This window comes from Argiope bruennichi, chromosome 11 (genome assembly GCF_947563725.1).
Source record: "Argiope bruennichi chromosome 11, qqArgBrue1.1, whole genome shotgun sequence".
Taxonomy (NCBI): domain Eukaryota; kingdom Metazoa; phylum Arthropoda; class Arachnida; order Araneae; family Araneidae; genus Argiope; species Argiope bruennichi.
Window position 1 is genome coordinate 28,091,900 of NC_079161.1, and position 20,695 is coordinate 28,112,594.

Here is a 20,695-nt window from a genome sequence, read left to right on the forward strand (position 1 = left end):
CTTTATTGTTCATAAATACATATATGGATATAACTGTTATATTTATCAATGTTCTTCAGCTTTTAGAGACTTTACCTTCAGATGCCGGGAAAAAGCGCCTGGGTTCTCAAGGCAACGGATGATAATAACATTGTTTCTGCCAATCTGAACACTTTTTTTTTTCGCTTATCAGATTTGTATGAACTGCTTTTTATAAACTTTAATTGGATGAACACTTTTTTGAGAATTATCTAGTCGACGAAAGTATAATAATTTTTCAAGGTTTATGGTATAATGTGCTACTTAAGCAGTAATATGCATTATCTCTGGAAACTAATTACAAAAAATAATTTCTAATCAATTCTCTTGATAAGAAAATAACCTGGATTCTTATTCTTTCATTAGCTTTTTTTACACCTAAATGTTCCAGAATGTCGGATTGTAGAATTAAACCAGAACATTCTTTTTAGTACTTTTTTTTTTGTCTTTAATTTCTGAAAGTCCATAGCTTTGCCAAAATCTTTCGTTTAAACCCGTTTATATCATAGTGCCATCTGGTTGTAAATTGACATAATCTGATAATCACAGATGCTATCATTTTTTTATTTAATAGAAAGTAAAGTTTATTTTTCATCTTATGAATAATTTCATTGTTTGAAAACTGAAAATAATAAATATCGACAAAACAGTTTAATTTTTTAAAACAAAATCTCTAATATAAAAATATCGCTATGTTTTTTTCCTTTGCCTCATTCGATGATAATTCTACAAAATCTCAGGTAATTTTATATTAAATCTAATATAATAGATATTTAATTCTTATTTAAGACAAATTAAATTTGGGGGAATCGCTAAGCTGAAAAGAAACTATCACGTGAAAATTGATGAGAAAAAAAAAAGTCAAATTTAATTCCACGATTTGATAAAAGTTCGATTAACATTGATTCTTCACAGGGCCGCCGCGTGGGGGTGGCAAAATTGTTCACCGCACAAGGGCGCCTGGGACAGGGGGGCGCCAAAATTTATAGTACTTACAGTTTTTTAATTTAATGTTACTTAAAATAAAGTTGTTAATTATACGCTTGCAATTTTGCATGTTTTATATTTTCTAAGCAATAAAATGAGATTTTATTTTATATTTAATATTATTTTATTTTTGTTTTCTTTTCTGCGGGTTGTTTTCTTTTGTGTAAAACAAAATTTGATTGCCGATACAAACAATAAAAAATACGTTCCGTGTGGAGTTCGCGCTACCACACGGAACGTGTTAAAAATCTAAGAATTTGTAACATGTAATAACAGAAATTGGGAATGTTTTGTATCGGCATATATTTATTCTTTACGTGCTGTGAAGCTGTTGCGGCTCAACGTCGTTGTTTAGTTTGCTTTTTTTTTATGATGGTGGCGGCGCCACCGTGCGTTGTGTGCTCTTGCATTAACAGGGAATACCTTTATTTTTAATCATATGCGTAGTCGCTGCTCATAAAGTGTGTACATTCTGTGAATTGCTTCGGATGCAAAGTACTGTTATTAATTGTTTTCAAATCGTTTTTTGTTTATAATTGCTCTAAAAAATAAGATTATTATTTAGAGGTAAATGAACAATCTAAATATATTATTAGTATTATTTTCATAGCAGTAAAAATTCATAAAAAGAAACAATTCATTAAGAAAAACTTTTGTCTTTGAAATTAACAAAATAATTCAAGAAGCAACTTTTTATTTATCTCTATAAAACCCAGATAAATCTTACCCTTAATTGGGCAGAATTTGATTTATCTATCTCTGATATACAATTACAATTTCCAAATAATCGAAAAAAAATCTAAAAAAATTACTAATAATTATAGCTTTTTTTCATTAAAAGTTTATAATGTACCTGAGATGTTTTCAATATTTCAGTTGCTTATAACAAATGCTTTTTAGTAATTTGTATGAATATTGGTTTAATTTGCTTAAATATTTTGAATCAGCAGAAAGAAGAAAACAAATTTAACATTAAATTCTCAGAAATAAATTTTTCGCAAAAAAAAAAAAAAAAAAAAATGTTTCTAAAATTTTAGTTAAATTAGTTTTGTTATCTGAATCTTTATTTAGTAGCAAAGGACATAAATGGGCTTTCGACTTTCAAATAGTTTGAGAGAAAATCATATGATGCAGTACATATAATTTGCAGCAGTGCGACAGAACCCCATAAAGGGGAGCCAAATTTCCATTTGAACAAGGGCGCCTAATAACGACGCGGTGGCCCTGGTTCTTCAAATTATTCTATTCAAATTTAATCAATAAATTTTCGCACTGCGTAAAATATGTTTTATTTATTTTTATCTAATCTATACAAAACATATTAACCAATTTGGAAAAAAAAAATATTAGTTGGAGTTTTACGTAAACATGGAAAAATCTAAAATCAGCAAGGACACAGAGTCGAAAAAGTGTAGGACAATGACTTAATTTTATTTAGACTTATATACACACCATTTATTACTTTTTACAAACATGAGCAATGGTGCAAAATGTACTTAAAAATTTAAAATTGGAAAATGTGCTTAAAAGCATTAATTTCTTTTAAAGTTAGTTTCCATTCCTTAAATATAATTTGGAATTGGCTGGTTCGCTTGATATTGATTTTCAAGAATAAAGGGACGAACCCAATCAAAGAACTCACTGATTCAGTAAAGAAAGTCATAGAAACGAGGAGAAGAAATAAAGAGGTAAGTACATTTAAAATTAAAAAATGAATTTTATTTTATTAACTGGCTACAGTGATCTCCCAAAATTTTTTTTTCGCATTCTAATAAAGATATTATCCCTGAAAAGGCCTTGCATGGTATTGCCGTTTTATAAATATGAAATAGCAGCCCTTGGCGTAAATTCAGCTTTTTTCTTGAATCTATTGTGGAATCCTTGGTGACTTTTACGGCGATTAATCACTCACATGCGGTTAATAGTTTCCGAAATTTGAATTTGTATTTTAAACGTGTTTTCCCCAACCGATTTAAACGGAAATTTGATATAAAACTATATTTGTAGTCACAAAACTATTAGAGATGCAAAATCCACGATTTTTTGAATAACAAATAATATTGCTATTGTTATTTTTAAATATGCGTTCCAAATATCTGTTATTTCAATCATATTATTAATTAAAAATTATTACTTAATATTAAATATAAAATTTATTAATTGTAATTAATATTTAATTTACTAATTTAAGTAACGTGTGATTGAATTAATTTATCTGTTTCAGCTTACTTCTTAAATTTTATTTTTTTTCTCAAAACTATTTATTTAATTTATTTATTAGAATGAACCATTTTCTGGAAAAGGTGAGTTAAAAATATATGTCATTTCTTTAAAATGTTTACTTTAGTCCTATATTCTACCAATAAATGGCGCCAGCAGTAAACAGAATACATGTAATCAAAGTCAATCATGTCACGAGCAATTAAAAATGATCTGTATGGAATAGTGCATCATCAAATACGAATATCGGTCACTCCCGTAAAGTGGAGCGGTGACTTCGCACTTTCCAGTGAAGCGTCGCACTTTCCGGTGAAATCCCCGCTCCGATAAATTTCAGCGATATGCAATTCAATGATACGATATGATAATTCCAATAACCGGTCCGTTCACTTTTCAATCCAATCACAGATTTCTTTCGAGAGCTTCCATTGGACAGATCGTATCGATTGTTACTTTCCAGTGAAGTCACCGCTCCGGCAAATTTCAGTGATATCGTATCGATTGTTACTTTCTATCGTGATCCAAAACCTGTAATCGAAATATCACCAGTAAGATCGTATCAAGGATTTGAATCACACCCCTCTTTGAAAAGTATTGATCACTTATATTTGTGACTTTTTGATATTGGTTACGTAATAACCGCTCTTAAAATATTCGTCATTCCTAAAAACTATATGCCAAATTTGACACATTAAAGCCATTACGATTTTAGAATTATCGTGTTTACATTTTTTTGAGGGTATAGACAGACAGACAGTCAACCCTTTTTTGTGTTTGTCTCAAAATTTGATAGATGTCTCCAATATAGATATTAAATCTGTGACCAGAATTTTATCTATTTAGCCCTCTTCGCTTTGTAGTTATAGTGTTAACTGAAATTCGAACAGCCGGACGGACAAACTTCCTATCAAAATTTTACTCAAATTTTGATAGAAATCTCGCAGACAACCAAACAAGCATTTTCCGAAAATGTGTTTTTGGAACTTATGGAGGTCTAAAAAGTGGAGGTTCGTCACAATCTCAAGCTCGAATTTTTTTTTATTTTACACGATGTTTTTACACGATGTCTGTTTTTTTTTATGGATCCAAGGAGAGTAGTTTTATGTAATGAAAAGGGCGAGAAATCACATGACTTTGTTGCATCTTGAACAATTTATGAGCCATTTTGGCTGATGTCAAACTACTTTTAAGCACTTTCGGTCCATTTTTTCATGAATATTCATAATTAAAAAAAACGTGTATTTTTATGTCACCATATTATCCGCCGACTTGCAGTAGCGTTTTCAAGTGGTTTAATGTAAAATGTGATCAAATTTTTTCAGGCTAAAAAAGTATTGCAATATTACTTAAATGTAGATCTTCCTTCCTCTATAGCGGAGGATTCAAAAATAAAATATAAATTGATTCTAAAGAGGTTCATTGATATTACATATTCATAAAGGTCTTCTAAGTATTTAAAAAATAAAAAGATATTCGATATTCAATTATAAATAAAAGTAGAATTCAACAGTTTAAACAATTTCATCATAAAAATATGTTGTTTATTTTATTTTATTTTTATTGTTTGTTGAACTTTGTTTTAATTTCATATTGTTAGCCTTGAATTCATAAAAGAATGCACATAAAGCACAAATACTTCAATCATTAAACCTTGCGGAAAAAAATAGCAACTTGATTGTAGCAGATTTAAGCTGTTGATACCTAATCCATTTGCTTTTATATAGGTATTGCCCAAATACTGATTGAAAGAATATGTCAATTGTTCTAGATTTTCTCTATGCCTTTTTTTGCATAGACATTTTATTAAATTATCTATTTTTTTCATATATAACCAAATTAGTAAAAATACCAATATTAGCAAAAAGAATCAAAAAGGAAGAAATTAAGAATCCCACCTGAAGAATTTCGCAAGGGTCACCTTCAGGCAGGGATTCAAACAAGGGATTTTTTCTGTGAGGTGTCTGACTTTTGTCCAACAATATTGACCCCTCGTGACCCTAAAATCCCCTGAAATTGAGGCCTTAGAGATAAACCATTTTTTACAGAAATCTATACTTATATAAAGCTCAATGTGTGTGTGTGTGTGTGTGTGTGTGTGTGTGTGTGTGTATGTGTTGGCGCTCTACAGAAAAGACCATTTGACCTACAGCTACCAAATTTGGTACATGTATACCTTGGAGGGCGGGAATGTGCACCTGGGGTCCCTTTTCATGAAATTTTAATAATAATTTTAATTATTAATTAAAAACTAACTTTCCCGCCAAAAAAATCTTCATTTCCCCACCGCCAAATGAGTAAGGCTTCAGCATTTTTTCCCACGCTAATGAGGCTTAGGCTTAACATTTTTCGGCCGATTATTTCAAACGATTGTGTTTATTTTCTTAGTGTTTGATGCATTTCAAATTAAACATTGTTAATTAATAGACCTGCTCATGATGAATCTGAAAAAAATTTGTTGACAAATTCTTGAGATATTTCATAAATTAAGAAAGATATTCTTTAGTGCCCATAAGGTATAAATGCTCAGTGGCTCTGTTTTCAGTAATCATATTACAAAAAAAAATGCTTTGTTTCAGTAAAAAATATTATTCATTATATTAATTGCAGATTAATCATTTCCACTTTAATTTAAAGCATAAATTCTACGGGTGCTAACAGAAAATTAGAGAGATACATATTACGTTATGACTGAAGGCCTATACTGAAGGCCTTTATAATATTATGAGTGAACTGAAATTTGAAGTTTTAAAATAGTTTAATGAAGAAGCTATTAAAGTAAGAATTACATAAAATATTTAATTGTTAAAATTTTAACGAGCATTAAGATTGGCGAACCGGCTGGTCGCCAAAGGCAGCTAGTAAAACCATAAATTACAATCTCCAATTTAGGCGAAAATAATAATAACATATTATAAACTATAAAAGAACATTCACAACCAATTATTGAAACAAAAGGGAAAGTACATACCAGTAGCAGGTAAAATCTCTACATAAAAGGCTCACATCACGTTTCCCGCTTCATTTACACCTCCTGCAGAAAAACACTTAGTCATGCAAAGTAATAAATAATTGGAGGATCTCAGCGCCATCTATTAAATTAGTTGACATGCAGCCGAAAGTCTGTTTTTAGTTGTTCCGAAAAATTAGTAAGTCAATCCTTCTATTATTAAAATTTCTATATTGCAATAGTTTCGGGAAAATTTATTAGTAGTTAAGTTTTCAATGATATTATTTGTTGCTTCAATATAAGAAATTTTGTTATTACAAACTCTTTTAATCCTATTAAATTATGAGAATAAAAGTAGAAAATTTTTCTTTCTTTTTTATTCTTTTTGCTAATATTAAATTGGTATTTTTACTAATTTAATTAAGTTCATCTGTGTTTTAGTAGTAGCAGCATTAGCGCTCTCTAAATACAATTGTATATTTTTTAGTTTGATTCAGAAATAATTTTTAATTTTTTTTTATTTTGTTTTCCGAAATAGATTTAAATTTTAATTGAAATTTCATAATGCATATATTTTTGATTTTCTTATATGTGTGTGTGTGTGTCTTTTTAAAAATTGCGAAATAGGGAAGGCCGTTTGATAAAAATCAGATAAATGTCCGATATTAGAAATTAAAATCAGTTTGAAAGGATCTGAAGGATAACGTATATAAAATGGATATAGAAATCTGAGCTTTGATACTTTAAGATGGATTATTTCTGATTTCTAAGAATAAAATTAATTAGTTACATAAAGTATATTAATCAAAAAATTATGTATACCTAGTTCTAAGCACCACCTCGTAACAAAAAAACAAATATATTAATTAACGGCATATTTATAAGGGGCGTTAAAATTGTTTAGATTCTTCATAAGATAATTCGCATGATACTTTATTATTCTAGCCAAAAGTTGGAACTAAATTTTAAATTCATTTGTTTTTTTCAGAATAGAAGACCCGACCTTCTTCAGCTAATGATAGATGCTGAAATCGATTTGTCAGCTGTAACTTCAGATGATTTGATAGCTAAAGGAGACACTGAAAATACTGAAAAAGAAACTAACAGTAAAACTCCCAAAACTTTTCTTGTTCATATGCTTGCATTGTGCACCTGCTTTTACCACTTTATAGACATTTCTCTGACTTTTACATTTTTTAATGTCTGGATAAAGGTCTGTTTTATAAAATTTTTGTTTGGTTTGATTGTAATCTAAAGTATTTATTTTAGAAAAGAATGTTCCGTTTTTTTTTAAGTTTTTTTTTCAAGAAACTCATTTTTTTCCCCTCTATAGATACAATGTTTTCTAAGCTGGTTCGAAAAATGACAGATGCTGACATTTTGGATAACTCGTTGCTCTTTTTCTTAGCTGGGTAGGGAAAATTGTTCATTTTTATCAGTTATTCTAAAAACCTTCTCCCTTCAAATTAATTTTGTTATTAAAGTACTAGAAGACTTCGTTCCCTACTCACTTTTGCTCACCAATCCCGATGTTATCCGATACTGTTCGTTAGTTCCAGTTCGCAAGTTTTTAAACTTCACTGACCATTAGTTCAATGTTCCAAACTTAATCTTTTCATGATGACAACATATGTTTGCCGATCGGCCTACTTCCGACTCAAAACTTAAAACCTCACAATGAGAACATTCTTTGCTTATATTTTCAATAACTAATATTTTCCCGACTTTTCATATTTTACCGCCAACGTAGCAGCTTCACAATTACTTTTCTTTTGAAACTGGGAGATTCTCGATCGATCTTTCAACACATATTTTTCTTCGTTTTATATGGCTGGGCGCCGCATTGCCATCTGAAAGAACAATACAAGTTTAATGCGCATATTGTTTAGGTATTCAGACAATTGTCAGCCGTCAGACGAAGAATTTTCGTTAGTCGAAATAGGTAAAAAAAAAAAAAAAAAACCGAAACGCCATTCATTAGTGTTGCCACAAGCGGTGTGTTTAAAATTAGAATTAATAGATGATGCATACTGCTTGTTGTCGAATTTACCATCTACTTGTTTTCGTGACTTTTTTAAAATACCACCAGAAAAAATAATCATTAAATAAACATATTAGCATGATTTATGATGTTAATTGAAGTACTGTTCGACATATAAAGCGATTAATTGTTTGATCTGCTCGATTTCTAAATATGCTTGATCTTGCATTCATAATATTTTTATTGATTTCAGATACGAAACCACAAGTACAGCTTTGGCATTCACAACACATTTTCTCATTCATCATCCAGAAGCGCAAGAGAAAGTACGAAGAGAAGTGCAGCAACTATTGGAAACAGAGGTTATATTTGAGAAATTATCTCAGCTAACGTAATTAAAAGTGTCATTTGGCAGTAGAGTGAATATTTGTTTGTGATAAAAGGGTCAAATTGCGCCAAAATATGATATAAATCTGTGCTTTTGTAAAATAAATTTAAAATTAAAAACCTTCACAAATTTTAACCTAGAAAGCAAACATTTTGAACTACATTAACAAGACCAATGACGGCAATATATGTAAATAAATTAAGTAGGGACGGATCTCCCATGAACCCTCTTATGCTTAGATAAGTTGTGCCAAATCGACCCATTCTGAAATGTGTATACTTAAATAATTTCTATAAAGCATATGGTTGTATTTTCTTTACATGCCAAGATTATAAGATTGTTTCTGATTATAAAAAGTGTCTGTGGATAAAGGAAGTGTGTTGAATAGCATATAAGCCAGTAACAACTCTTCTATCCGAACAGCTGTTTTGGTAAAATGGTTAAGTTACTGGACTGCTAACCCCAAGGTCCCAGGTACTATCCTTCGTCCATCACCTACCGCTTCATTGGTGACCTCGGACGCTGAACCTTCAACCTTCGGACGGCTGTTGTGGCGCCATCTACCCGCAACTAAAGTCGTCACACTCACTTGACGCAGCAAACTAAAGTCGTCAGACTCACATGACGCAGCAACCCAAAGCCGTTTGACACACTTGGCGCATCAGCACGCACAAAACGCTCGCCATAACGCTTGGCACTATTCAAAATAGGGTACAGGCCCATTAAGACAACAGCTACTCAATATATCACCACTCAACGCCATATAGTTCGTCTCCCCTTCGACTCACTGGAGGGAGAGTATTGTGGTGAATAGCATATAAGCCAGTAACAACTCTCCTACCCGAACAGCTGTTTTGGTAAAATGGTTAAGTTACTGGACTGCTAACCACAAGGTCCCAGGTTCTATCCTAGCACATCTCAATATCGCCTCAGAAGTAAGTCTTATTCACAATTTAGTAAACTTAAGTTTATTTCCCTGTTATAATCATAGGATTTAAAGCTTTTAACAGAATTCTGAATTAAGTTTATTTCATTATTTGTTTGTACATTCCGTAGATTTGCCAAGATAAAAAGAATTTTGATTTTGAGATACTGGAAATATCATGAGATGGAATAAGTGGGCACAAAATTATATTTAAGGATTTGGCATCACTCTTCTGCTTTCTCACAACCGATTGATCTACCATAATCAGGAATCCAGCATTTAAGATCATGTCAGTTTGTCATTTATATAAACTTACTTTACTCCAACTATTCGGCTAAGTAATCTACAGAGTGAAGCTATATGATGCACCTTCATCGTCTCCTTATCAGGCCTACTTTTTAAAATAGAATTCACATAATTAAAAAAAAAAAGAAATCAGATCAGTGTTTAGAGGGCATTTCTTCATAATAAAGATTTTGGTGATAAATTGAAGGGGCTAAAAACATGCAAGGAATTTGGCGATAAATTGAAGAGGGGAAAAACATACATATGCACAGTTTGGGCATAGGAAGCTGGTATTGATATAAATAATGTTCATTAAAAACAACAACCATATCACAATGCCAGAAATATATATAGTAATTAATAAATAGGAAAGATGTAGCTGGAAATGTGGTACCTTTATCCAAGGAACAAATCTTAGTTCCTTTTGCTTACTTATTTTTGCAATTCGACATCACGCACAAATTCACACAAGACATGGATGAAAACCCCATAACATTTAGGATAACTTAGCATTTCACATTTAACACTGCCGTAAACAAATATCGAGCTGTGCCGAATTGCACCAGTTTAAATACAAAACAGACACGGAAATCTGAAAGAAACAAGTTCTCGCTACTCATTTTGAACTAGGCAACTTAGAGAGTATATGCAGCGCCATCTATTAACAATATTAATTAACCAATTTAGGATATGAATAATTACAAAAAATATAATTACAAACAACAGAATTACATAAACAAAAGATGTATAGGTGTTATAATCAATTTTTTCCCCCGAAATTGATCAACCTGATTCCAAGAGGTTGTGTTTTTAGATGAAATAAAAGCATCTTGAGAAAATTAAATGATCTGCATTTATAATCGGTCTTGAATCCGTGCATTTTCTTCGAATTGAAAGAAATTTATGAACGATGTTGTCCAGATTAGTACGAATCCCTTTCTTGGATATAAGATATCCTAGGGGAGGAACTCTTGTCTCCTCCTTCGCAGATTGTTAATGAATCTACTTGGTCGAAAAATATTTCAAGGGTCCATAATTGGCTTGACTTTTAAATTATTATGTAGGAACTAAAACCTGACATTCCATTAAGCGGTCCTCATGAAATGATGTAACACTTCCAATTTTCCTTAAAATAATCTTGGATTCCCAGAAGAGAGAGATATAAGTTTAGGCAGACTTATTGAAGATTTGTAAGGTAAAAGCTTACGTCAGGTTGGTAATGGGCCCTTTCGAATGATAATTCGGACAGTTACGGACTATAGAAACTTTGCTAAATGTTAATTTAATTTGACAAAAAAAAAAAAAAAAGGTACAGTTAAAGTTTATATAATTTGCCGATTTTTTTTTTTTTAATTAAAATAAAGCCCGCAGAAATTGTTACTTATACGCTTGTATGTTCAGTAGCTTCTGAGGATAATGGCCCTTGAGCATCCGAGGGTAGAAGTCTGATTTCTAGCTCATATGAAGATGACACTCGCACAATCGCATGCACAACCCCCTTTTGCAAGGGGAGGGTGCTCTTTCACACACCTCACAGATAGGACAAAGTAGGAAGAGCAACCATGCCCGAACCTGGACTCGAATCCGGGACGCCCAGATCACAAGGAAGCCGCGCTACCCCTAGGGCAGGACTTGTTGTGATTTGTATTTATTTTCTAACCAATGTGTCAAAATTGTAAAAAGGATACAAACTTGCGTGGAAATGCAGGTACCGCTGCTTTCAACGTGGTATATAACGATTAGCCTTTACTGAATAATAACTGATAGGATTCTGTTAATAGCTTTAAATTGGACTTCAATATTTTTACAGATAATAGAAATGTATTGTGCAGAATTAAATCAGGGAATTTAGAAATAAATTATCTTTTTTTTTCTGAATAAAGATCTATGATCCTAACTGCTCTCATTTGTATGCGGGACACAAAAGAATGATATCTTTATCTAAAAATGATATCTTTATCAAAAAATCATATCTTTATCTAAAAGCTTCTTCACTTATTGAACCAGCTAATTAGCCCAGTGAATACGACGGCTATGAGTATGATATAAAATCCACATTAATATGCATAATGAGAAGGATTTATTTTTTAAACTATCATTTTATTCTATGGAAACTCCTCTCTTATATTAGTATTTACGAAAATTTTTCTCCGTCATTCATTTCTCCTTAAAAAAATAAAATTAAGATTCAACGTGCTTATGATTACTAGTTTATTCCGCTTATGATTACTAGTTTATTTAAAATTCTATAAGTATTATTTTTATAATTCTATTCTCCAGCATATCGTATACTTTATTCTGCATTGACTGAGTAAACATAGAGCACGTACACACAATCGAACGAACAAAAAAATAACAACAACTTTAATAACAACAGCTTTTAACAACTATATTCTAAGTGCAATCACGCCATTCTAAATCTATTATGTGCTTCAGTTGTTTTAATTATCTAAATCTAATTCCTAATTCTTAACAATCAAATATCATCATTAAACACTGAATGACATTTATTGACGGACATGAAAACATACGCGAACACAAATATACTCACCGTTACATCTCTCATTAAACATTACAAATCTGCATAGCTTATAATAATAATAATAATAAATCGTATCGAAGTTCTAATAAACTGCGCATGCGCTGGTTTCCATGGCAACCACAGATGGAAAGGGAAAAAGGCGTCCCACGGAACAATTACTTTTAAAGATGTTAAATATGTTTTCGTTTTCTTGTCCTTTTGCTATAATAATCCATATTGTAGCATTCTTTCGTGCATTATTGGTATTTTCCTACAGGGTGAACTTGACTATTATTCCGTAAGCAAGTTGCAGTACTTGGATCAAGTTTTGCACGAGTCATTGCGATTTTATCCACCAGTTTATCAGTGAGTAAAATTTCAAACCATTGTAACAATAATCATTTACATTAAATACTATTTTGAATCACAATACTAAAGGTGTAAATAAGCAATCTTGAAGTAAATAAGTAAGTATATAAGCTATAGATAGCAAGGCTATCGCAAACTATCTGATGTAATACATCGCAAGATAAAAATTATTTTAGTTAATAAATTTTTAATGAACATTCGAAATTATCATTTTTTATCAAAATTTCTATATGTTTTTTAGCTTAAAGCGTCTATAAAAAATCACTAAAGGAAGCTGTCTTAGAGTCTGTGCTCTTTCACATCCTAAAAAGGTTTTGACATATGCATACCAAATTTTATTGAAAATTTTTTAAGTATCACATTTTTTGTAAAAAAGTCATACTAAAACATTTATTCTTCGAAATATACATTTAAAAATATACTTGTATGTTATTTTGTCTAAATACAGTAGAAACAAATAGTACTTATACAAGATTTAAAAATAAAATCGCTTAAAATGAGTGAATTGTTACTTGATGGATAGATAACTAATATACACATTTCAAATATTCTTTTCGGAGACTCTTATGGTAAAAATAAATCAATCATTTTTTATTTCAATACATCACTGTTTCCAGTTTCGTTTTTATCTGTTCTATATCGCTGAAAATATTGTATCTATAGTTCTATCATACGTAAATTAAAAATAAAGTCTGTTTTAAATTTACAAATTTGAGTTTTTTTTAGATCATAAAGTGATATTAGAATTTTACTTTAGAAATTATATTTTCAGCTTACTCGGATGCTTTATAAAATTTAAGTAACTATTGAAATTCTTTAGATTAGTAAGTCGAGAATGCAGTGAAGACATGGAACTCGGGAATATAAAACTTAAAAAAGGAATGGCAGTACAAGTACCCGTTTACCATGTACATAGAGATCCGAAATTGTGGGGGCCAGATGTGGAAGAATTTAAACCCGAAAGGTAAGTTGCAAACTGAAACATTAAATAAATAAGTATAGTGGGTGTGTTGTGATTTTCTAAGGAACTGCCCTGTTTTAAATACAGTATTTTTAATTTCCACAAACACAGCTACACTACAAAATTTGCAAACACACATAGAAAATGAGGTTAAAGAAAACAGTATGGGGGGAGGGATTCCACGGTTTCCAGTCGAAAGCATTCGGCGTTAGCGCAGGGGTTGCGCATAGGGGAAAAGTCGACCTCGGGATGCAGGTCTGCGGTTCAACTGCCTGTCTTCTCTAAAATGCCACAAGGGGGCGCTCTCTGCTCAAGGGGAAAAAGAAGTGCTACATAAGGCTAATAGGTTAAAATTTATATTAGATTCGAGGTAAAATGTATAATGTTTCCAATTCACCTCGAATTCTGAAATAATTTTTGTAAAGTAAGTTTATTTGGTTCATTCTTATTTAATTATTTCGTTAATTTTTCTACATATATGAAAAAGACGTTGTAACATATTTTTAATACGTGTTACTTTTTTATGGCTTATATGGATATTCAAAATAACTAGAACAAAGTTTACTTTATGTTAGTTCTTGGTATCACAATCTTAGTGATATTAAGAACCATTTAGAACAGCGTTTATTTATTTGTTAGTTCCTGCATCACAATCTCAGTGATACTAGGAACCAATTAGAACAGCGTTTATTTATTTGTTAGTTCCTGGTATGGCAATCTCAGTGATACTAGGAACCTATTAGAACAACGTTTATTTATTTGTTAGTTCCTGGTATCGCAATCTCAGTGATACTAGGAACCTATTAGAACAACGTGTATTTATTTGTTAGTTCCTGGTATCGCAACTCGGTGATACTAGGAACCTATTAGAACAACGTTTATTTATTTGTTAGTTCTTGGTATCGCAATCTCAGTGATACTAGGAATCTATTAAAACAAAGTTTATTTATTTGTTAGTTCTTGGTATCACAATCTCAGGGATACTAGGAACCAATTAAAACAACTTTATTTATTTGTTAGTTCCCGATATCACAATCTCAGTGATACTAGAAATCAATTTAGATGCAATGGCAGTTTTTTTTTTTTTTTTTTTTTTTTTTTTTGAGAAACATCGACAATTTTGATGAGGTTGAGAAGATAATTATATTATTCTAAGACTTTATTATTCCTACAATCTGTATCTTTTTACAAATTTATTTATTCTGCAATAAAGCTAACATTACCGAACGTTTAACGTTTTTAATCCGTTTGTCTGTAGCTCGCCTTCGGTTCAGGAACCCAAGCTTAGGCCTCTGCGTCTATTAACATCAGTAAAAGCATGCACAACTATTTTGTCTGTTTGTAAATGCGGTAATTTTCAATACACATACACACATCATAAAGTTAAATTTACAAAACCAATTTTTTAAAAAAAAATATTTTCTTAAAATTCTTTTGCTAATTATCTGATGAATATTTATTGAGATTTTATCTCAAAATCAGTCCGATTACTTTGATGAATTATGATGCTAATATTTATAGATCGAATTTCGGTACCTTTAGTGTTAAATTGTGAAGCATACTAAAGATTTATAATTTATTTTCTTTCTTCCTTGCAAACAGCATCTTTCCCGTTTTACTTTTTAAAAAACTGTAGAATTTTAAAGTCTCTCCACATTTCATAAACATTCTTTACATTGAATTTTAGTGAGTAAGAAACGAATTTATTAGTCACTGTATAAAAAAATAATTATTAAAGCTTTTTTTTTTTTCAGATTTGTTTTTGAAAATAAATCCGAAATTCACACAATGGCTTATTTTATTCAGATTTGCTTTTGAAAATAAATCCAAAATTCATCCAATGGCTTATTTTTTTCAGATTTGCTTTTGAAAATAAATCCAAAATTCATCCAATGGCTTATTTTATTCAGATTTTCTTTTGAAAATAAATCCAAAATTCATCCAATGGCTTATTTTTTTCAGATTTGCTTTTGAAAATAAATCCAAAATTCTCCAATGGCTTTTTATTTATTTATTTATTATTTTTTTGCAGATTTGTTCCTGAAAATAAATCCAAAATTCACCCAATGGCTTACCAAGCTTTCGGCCAGGGCCCTAGAAACTGTGTTGGAATGCGATTTGCCTACATGGAAGTTAAACTCGCTCTAGCAAGACTGCTGTCCAAGTATAGATTCAGACCTTGTTCCCAAACAGAGCAAGTAAGTTTGAATTAAGATTTGATTATTCTTTGTTAAATTCCCGATTTTCCACTAAAATGAATGTCATGGTAACCGTGATTAATCTTTGGTTTAGTTTAGTTATGTTAACGTCCCATTTTTAAAGCAACACTACGAGGGTTGTCTAAAACGTACCCGACCTTGAATTTTCCTGCAAAACGGTAATGATGTTAAGGAGGTGTCACTGTGCACAATGGTAGAAGACAACTTAATGCGCCTGCTAGAATTTTTTCTCCGCATTATAATATGTCAGTCGTTGCCTACTGGCCACTGAATAATGTGCTGTTATAAGTATTCGTCGGATTTTTGATTTCTCTGAAGATAACTGAACGAGTTGAGCAAAGTTACTGCAAAAAATTTTGTTAAAAAGCTTGGTGATTTTCAAAACGAAACAATTCGTAAGATTCAGCAAGTGTTTGGAGACGATGCTGTGGGGGTAAGACAAGTGATGGAGTCGTATAACCAGCTCAAATGTGGTCGCACAATGGTGGAGACGATCACGAATGCATCACAAATACGCACCGAAAAGATAAATAGTGACAAAAGAGTACTATCAACAAGTTCTATGCCGACTCAGAGATGGAGTTCGGCGCAAAAGACTAGACCACTAAACGACGAAAAACTGGCAGTTGCATGACAATGCTCAGGCTCACTCGTCACACCTGATCCAGACTTTCTTGGCGAAACATGACATTCCAGTCGCTTCCCAACCACTCTACTCTCTAGATATGGCTCCTTGCGACTTCTGGTTGTTTCCGAAATTGAAGATGACTTTAAAAGGATCCCGTTTCGTGAGTAGAGAAGAGATAATGCAGAACACGACAACGGAGAGAAACACCATTCCAAAAGAAGCTTTTTGTATAAAAAATAGAAACCAAACAAATCCTTATCGACAAATATTTATCGATCCCACTCAAAGAGACTTACAGCGCTCCAGTGAAGATTTACAAACTGTCTACAGTAACCTATAGAACAGTTTCTGCACCATTTTTGATTACCAGTACCTAAAGAGCTTTAGCAGATGAGGAAAAAAAGGACTTTCCTAAGGCTGCAGATGTGATTTGTTCTGATTTCTACATGAATGACATTCTGTCAGGTGATGCAACGCTAGAAGATACTAAAAATCTTCAAACCCAGATTTCTGAATTCCTCGGAAGAGCTGGATTTGAGCTTCACAAATGGGTCGCTAATAACTCTAATTTACTACAAAACCTGTCTACCACATCCTGTTCATTTTCGAAAGAACAAGGTGTTAGTTCTATAAAAACATTAGGTATGTTTTGGGATCCAAAAGAAGATTGCTTTACATATAAGGTAAAGATCAAGCCTAAGGACTCCTTTTCAAAAAGGGAAGTGCTGTTAGAAATAGCGAGTCTTTATGATCCACTTGGACTTTTAGGCCCTCTCCTTACGAAAGCAAAAATATTTTTCCTAGGACTTTGGAAGATAAAATTGGACTGGAATGAAAAATTACCTTCTGATGCAATGACAGAATGGAAAAGGTTCTACATAAAACTCTCAGAAGTAAACAACTTCAGAATTCAAAAGTTTATTCTACTTCCCGATGCAGTTCGCATTGAGATTCATGGATTTTCTGACGCAGCAGAACATGCTTATGCTGCTGTTGTCTATTTAAAGTGTTTCACCCAATCTGGACAGTTTAAAACTAGTTTAGTGCGCAGCAAATCCAGAGTGGCTCCATTAAAGTCACTTACCATTGGCTCCATTAAAGTGGCTCCATTAAAGTCACTTAAAGAACTGCCTGCCACGTTGCTGTTATCTAGATTAGTGAAAAAGATAGTTCCAATTCTGCAATTACCCATTGATGTGATCTCATTGTGGACAGACTCTACTATTGTTTTGGTGTGGATCAATACTGAGCCCCATAAGCTAAAAACATTCGTCAGCAATAGGGTTGCGGAGATCCAAACATTCACATCAGATTGCCATTGGAAACATGTAAATAGCAAAAACAATCCTGCTGACATTATTTCTAAAGGATGCAGTGCAGATGAACTCATAAGGAATAAAATTTCGCTTTCTGGTCCAGATAAACTTACTGATGAACCAGTAGACAATCAATCCATGCAGGATTTTGCTTTTGCTGATGAACTAAAATGTGTTGTGACTCTGAACATTAATGACTTTCATTCAAATTTTTATGATGAACTCTTTAATCTTACAAATAATTTCTTAAAATTAATTAGAATAGTTAGCTTTATTTTCAGGTTTATTAATAACACTAAAGCTAAAGAGTGTCGTAATAAGATAAGCAAATATTTAACTACTGAGGAGCTGCAAAGAAGTACTGAATATTTAACTAGTGTAGCACAGTTGAGTGAATTTAAATCAGAAATAGATGCACTAAATAAAGGTAAAAATATTTCAAAAACAAGCAAGATCTTTAGATCCATTCTTAGATGAAAAAGGATTACTTAGAGTTGGTGGTAGACTTAAAAATTCTGACTTGCCATTTGAATCTAAACATCAAATAATTTTACCCAGTAAGCATACATTCACTAAGTTACTTTTTGAGCATGTACATAAAACATTTCTACATATTGGTGCACAAGGTTTGTTACATCAAATTAGATTACAATACTGGCCCTTAAATAGTAAAAGTATTGCAAGGAAAATTGTCCATGATTGTATTAGATTTTTTAGGCAAAGGCCTAGGGTGTTAGAACAGTTAATGAGAAATTTACCTTCAGAGAGATTTACTCCAAGTTCTCCATTTTTAAATTCTGGGGTAGATTTTTATGGCCCTTTTCAAATAAAGTTTAAAAACCAAAGAAAGGGAATATATTCAAAGGTTTATGTAGAGATTTTTGTATTTTTGTCAACTAAAGATATTCACCTAGAAACGGTAACAGATTTGACTACTGAAGCTTTCATTGCATTTTTAGAGAGACTCTGCGCCCGTAGAGGCCGCATTGCAACATTGATGTCAGATAATGCATCTAATTTCAAGGGTGTAGCAGAATCAATTCAATGGAAAGAAATTTATTCCCCTTTGTTCTCCCAATTTCGGAGGTTTATAGGAGGCAGGAGTAAAATCATTTAAACACCATCTTTATAGAACTTTAGCTAATAATAAAATAACTATTCAATGTTATCGTCGATTAAAGATGAATCTATAATAGAAGAAAATACGGATGATGTTATAGTTATTAAGGCTTTATTTTGTGCAACCACTCTCAACGGGTTACAGCATTCGAATTTATAATCGACGATAACATTGGTCAAATGCGAGCCGGAGCAAATACCATGGATAAAAAAGTTGAAAAAAGCGATGACCAAGAAGCGGTTTTTCGAAAAGAAACTAAATAAACTAAAAGGCTCGATAAAAATTACTCTGAAAAGAATCGAAATTTTTAGTGCCGAAAAGTCAGTTTCCAAGGATATTAACGCAATGGAATTAGAAGCGAAATTAAGGAAACTTGGACAATTATAAGCACAGTTGGACAAGATATCCAAACAATATTGTGGTATTGAAACATCGGAAAATATAGAAACCATTCTAGAAAATATTGATCAAATAAATATACGGATTGAAGAAACAGAGGTAGATCTGAAAAGGCTATTAAATTCAATTAAAGATGAATTGAAAATAAATCCTGTTTCAAAGGATAATGCAGTAACTAAAATCCGACTCCCGTAAATTCCATTACTAGAATTTTCTGGAAAAATAGCCGATTTTGCAAATTTTAAAAATTTTTTCGTTAATTTAATTATCAACAATTAGCAATTAAATGATTCTCAAAAGCTGTATTATCTCCGTGCATGCTTAAGAGGAGAAGCTAAATTATTAGAATCACTGATAACTTTCACTCACTCTTTAAAGCATTATCAGATTGTTATGAAAAAAATCAACGTCAATTGATAGACTCTCATATACTAGAAATAATAAATTTTGAGAAAATTTGTTGCGAATCTGCTAAAGAACTTAGCGCTTTAATGGACAGCGTTAATAAAAACATCAGAGCGTTAAAGGTTCTTAAATTCGAACAAAATAAGCTATCTGATTTAATGCTAGTAAACATCATTCTACAGAAAGTAGACAAAGAGACAAGGAAGTAATTTGAGCTTTCTCTAAATACGGCAAAAATTCCTACATTTGAAAATTTGATGAAATTTCTAGAAAAGCGAAGCTCTTTGTTAGAAAGTATTAACCGTATTCCGAGTAAATACGAACGTCCACAAAATACGAGCATATTTAAAAGAGCGAAAACACTTATAGTTAATAATAAAAATTCCAATACCAAAGCTTGTATTTTATGCAAAAACTATCTCGCACTATTTAGATACGTTACTTTTTAAAATATGTTCTATCAAGGACAGAAAGAACTTTGTTAGGAATAACAAATTATGCATTAACTGTCTTAAACCTCATCCGGGGATATGCAAATCAAAATATTCTTGCAACATTCCAAGTTGTAGTAAAAGGCATAACTCGCTCATACATGATAAGTCAGCTGAAAATCACGCTATCACTTCAGATTCAATGCCAACTTCTCGAAGGCGAATGGGCCCCCATACATATTAGACAGTGTGTCTCTACAAAAGAGAAAAAGGAAAGAATTTGCTCATGCACAGAATTGCAGGAATTTTCTGTTACCAATAAGCAAAATAACAATAAACTAACTGTACGTTACAAAAACAGAACCTCGTCTGTTCTAAGCCTGACCACAAGGACTAATCATTTTTTTTTAATGATTGCTGAGTATTTCAGCAAGATTTAAGGAAAACTATCCCTCTATGTAGGAAAAGCTGATCCTTGTCAATAGTGATTAAACTATTCTTTATTATTTATTTATTTATTTTTTTGTAGTTGCATTTCAGCATAAAACTAATGGCTGTGAAGAAAAGAAAATGGA

General features: G+C 31.7%; 1 protein-coding gene across 1 annotated transcript in view; it reads left to right on the forward strand.

Moving 5' to 3' along the window:
* LOC129957154 (cytochrome P450 3A24-like) overlaps window positions 1–20,695 on the forward strand; it is a 57,969-nt gene that overhangs the window by 24,284 nt on the left and 12,990 nt on the right. The window contains exons 7-13 of the mRNA XM_056069327.1: window positions 2,554–2,693; window positions 7,161–7,278; window positions 7,506–7,584; window positions 8,407–8,515; window positions 12,550–12,638; window positions 13,462–13,605; window positions 15,635–15,800. Of these exons, the coding sequence (XP_055925302.1) occupies window positions 2,554–2,693; window positions 7,161–7,278; window positions 7,506–7,584; window positions 8,407–8,515; window positions 12,550–12,638; window positions 13,462–13,605; window positions 15,635–15,800 (845 nt within the window). The remainder of the gene's footprint in view (window positions 1–2,553; window positions 2,694–7,160; window positions 7,279–7,505; window positions 7,585–8,406; window positions 8,516–12,549; window positions 12,639–13,461; window positions 13,606–15,634; window positions 15,801–20,695) is intronic.